Consider the following 3,092-nt stretch of genomic DNA (forward strand, 5'->3'; position numbering starts at 1 on the left):
GATGTGCCGCAGGCAACAACAAACAACACGCGCAAGTGTTTGACAAAATGACCACGCCGTGGAAAAAACAGATATATGTCCACATGGACACGGCCCAGTCAAAACCATGCCACATCATCTAAGAAACTGCTTTACTCCCGCTGAGGGGCCAAACTAGTTTGGTTTGAAGAGTTCAAGCTACGGCTTTATATTCCAGGCACCAAATCTAGACTTCTTTAACAGTTGAGGGTCGAAAAATAGATTTTTCTCTAAATAGTAATACAAAATTTATCACTCTCCAAAAACATATGCAAATATAACTTAAATCATGACATCTTACAAATGGTATCCATACAAATGCTTTGAAGGAACTTAAAGTAATATTTGTATACTAGTAGGAACAAAGTTCACTTGCCCCTACTGTGATGACAACATCATATGATTCTCACGCCAGACTGAATACAATCTCCATTTCTTCAACAACGACATCTCCAAACTAGGGTATATTGTTTATGGTGACAAATGGACTCGAAGGAGTTTGCAAATCGAAGCTTGAATTTTGGTTATCAGCACCGACTGTAGATTGCAAGGCAAGTGCTTGCCAGAAGTTAAAGCTATTCTCCATTTTCCATGGGTTAGCATCATCGAGCTCCACGTCGTTGATGCTGTAGCGTTGGCTTCCCGACCCTTTGCTCTTTAGCCTCATGAAGTACTTCTGTGCATGGCTTGAAATCTGGGTCGGAGTCCTACTAGTGACAAAGTGCTTTGATATGTCCTTCCATTTGCCACGGCCATATACGCTCAAGCCATGGAGAAAGAGCCTAGAATAAACAGGAAACATGTTTAAGATGAATAGTTAGGTTATATTCTTGACCAAGGACACATTGATTATTTAATATATCGGTAAAAAAATTTAAAAATGCAATAGTTGGAGAATTAAAACTTTAACCAAACATTAGCCCTCATGCTAATCATTTCAATGATGTTTGTTTTTATCTTTTATGGTGCTATTGTATAAGATGTGACATCAGATGATTAAAGACGAATAAGGAATTTCAAAATTACCATGGTCATATTGATAATAGATATAAATAGCCCATGATAATACTCGCAATCATAACTTCATCACTTTTGGTTGTAAGGATAGGCGTCAGTGGTATTCACTTATTAATGGAAGCACTACAATGAAATAAACTTGGATGTTCCCAAACAAAATATATACATCCTGGTATTATTGCTTCTGGTAAATGTCAAACAGGCACTATGAGTACAGTGTAAATAAAAAACAAACCTCCCGTCTCATGAGAATGAAAATCCACATAATGCTTAGTTAATATGCTTTCTTTTAAAACACACCCGACATCTCCAAATGAATAATCAAAATAAATGAAAATATTAAAAGTCTCATGGAAAATTAGGGTGAAACATGAATAACCTGTGTTCATCAGGGGTCCAAAACCCCTTGGCACGTGGTGCAAGCACTGGTTGGTGGATGCACGTCTTATTCTCCAACACCACCTTGTTCTGCTCCACCGTCGGCACCTCCTCTTGACTATCCATGGTTTGCCTAATATCTAATGGACAACCAAACAAAAAGCCGGTTCCTTCCATTGCGGCCTCCTCTTGCAATCCAAAGTTTTTACTCATTGGGCCATCCATGGTGTAATTGAGACCATGGTCACTATTGGTAACATGGCACTCCTTCTCTAGACACTGCAACATATGCATCTCTGCACCAAGATCAACATACAAGTTTGTTACCTGTTGCATGCTCTTCCTAGGGAACTATGTTTGGAGCTTCTCCATGATCTCATGCTTCTTGTTCTTACCATGGTTGGTGCCATCATTGTAGTAGTAGTTGTTGAGCCCATCGTTGATTGATCTAGCCCCCTCTACCTCAGAGGGGGTCCACTCCTGGTTGACTCTTGGATTCATGGTTGAAAGTTGAGGTTATTTGAGGGAAAAACTGTTGAGATTTGGATAAAACTATGAGAGATATCAAACTGAAAGAGTGTCTGAATGAAGAGGGTGGGGAGGGGGGGCATAATACTTATAGCATCACCATATAGCAAATCTTCTTGTAATGGTAAATCATGCTTAATTAGACTATAAATGCTAGTGAACAATATCCATTACATGAAATATCTATCCAATTTATGACGTATCGGGACTCACAATTTCATATCAGGTAATAACAATCAAAACATAACTCTTGTGCAATTAATAAGTGTAATGAGCAACATGTTCTGGAAAATGATTAACTAGTATGTCTTGGTATAATAGTGTGACAGGGTTGTTGCTAACACATGGTAAATCAATTTCCATCTTGAGAGTAGTGGTTAGCTTGTACATTCATGGTGTGCAGGATAGATGTAGGTTCAATTTAACCTAGTGCATGCATATCAACAGACGTGGCCCCTATTCTTATGGTGGACTACTCACATAGTGGATTACTACTGCCTTCATTAGAGCACCAAAAATTCTATCATTCATAGATTCATTTAATTAGAAGTGATATGTCTATGCACTTTTGGTGCACAATGAACATATATTTTGATTGTATTAGTAATATATACCTCACCAAAAATATATATACCTACGTCACATATATGACTCATTAAATGCTATCTAATTGAAGCATATCTCACTATTCGTCGTAATATTGCAGACACTATTCGACTTGCCATGTGATAGTGTAAAAGGTCAAACATTGACATTAATGTCTTAATCTCTTTTAAAGGATATTTTAAATAATATATAAATGGCAAAAATTGCATAAATCTTTTCCTTCTCAAGATTTAAAAGCATTAGCATTTAGATATGCATTGAGTTGACGAACGACCGGTCGCATCGGTGTATGATGCAAGAATGTTCATGATGATTGTTATTTTTATGCTGATCACACCCTAGATTAAACCGATTTATTTCATAAAAGCCAAGATATTTGCTCTGATATTGCTAATACTGACTAATGAATGCAAATGATTCCAAATTCCTTTCTTATTTTGTTTCCATGGGAAATTAGGATAAACATGGACGCAATCAAGCATATAGATGGAAAGGAGTAAACTCAAGATAAGAGATATCAAGTGGGAGGTGGACCAGAGCGCAAG

The 3,092-nt window shown here is 37.3% G+C and overlaps 1 protein-coding gene across 1 annotated transcript; it reads right to left on the bottom strand.

The window, feature by feature from the left end:
* Positions 1-475: 475 nt before the first annotated feature.
* Positions 476-1,914, bottom strand: LOC125524821 (uncharacterized). Its single transcript, XM_087531953.1, has 3 exons — positions 1,809-1,914; positions 1,415-1,709; positions 476-800 (listed from the first exon to the last, which is right to left on the bottom strand). The coding sequence occupies exons 1-3, from the start codon at positions 1,912-1,914 to the stop codon at positions 476-478; spliced, it is 726 nt and encodes a 241-aa protein (XP_087388079.1).
* Positions 1,915-3,092: the final 1,178 nt, after the last annotated feature.

Source organism: Triticum urartu, chromosome 7A (assembly GCF_056163025.1).
Source record: "Triticum urartu cultivar PI428250 chromosome 7A, HENAU_Tu73, whole genome shotgun sequence".
NCBI classification, from domain to species: Eukaryota; Viridiplantae; Streptophyta; class Magnoliopsida; order Poales; family Poaceae; genus Triticum; species Triticum urartu.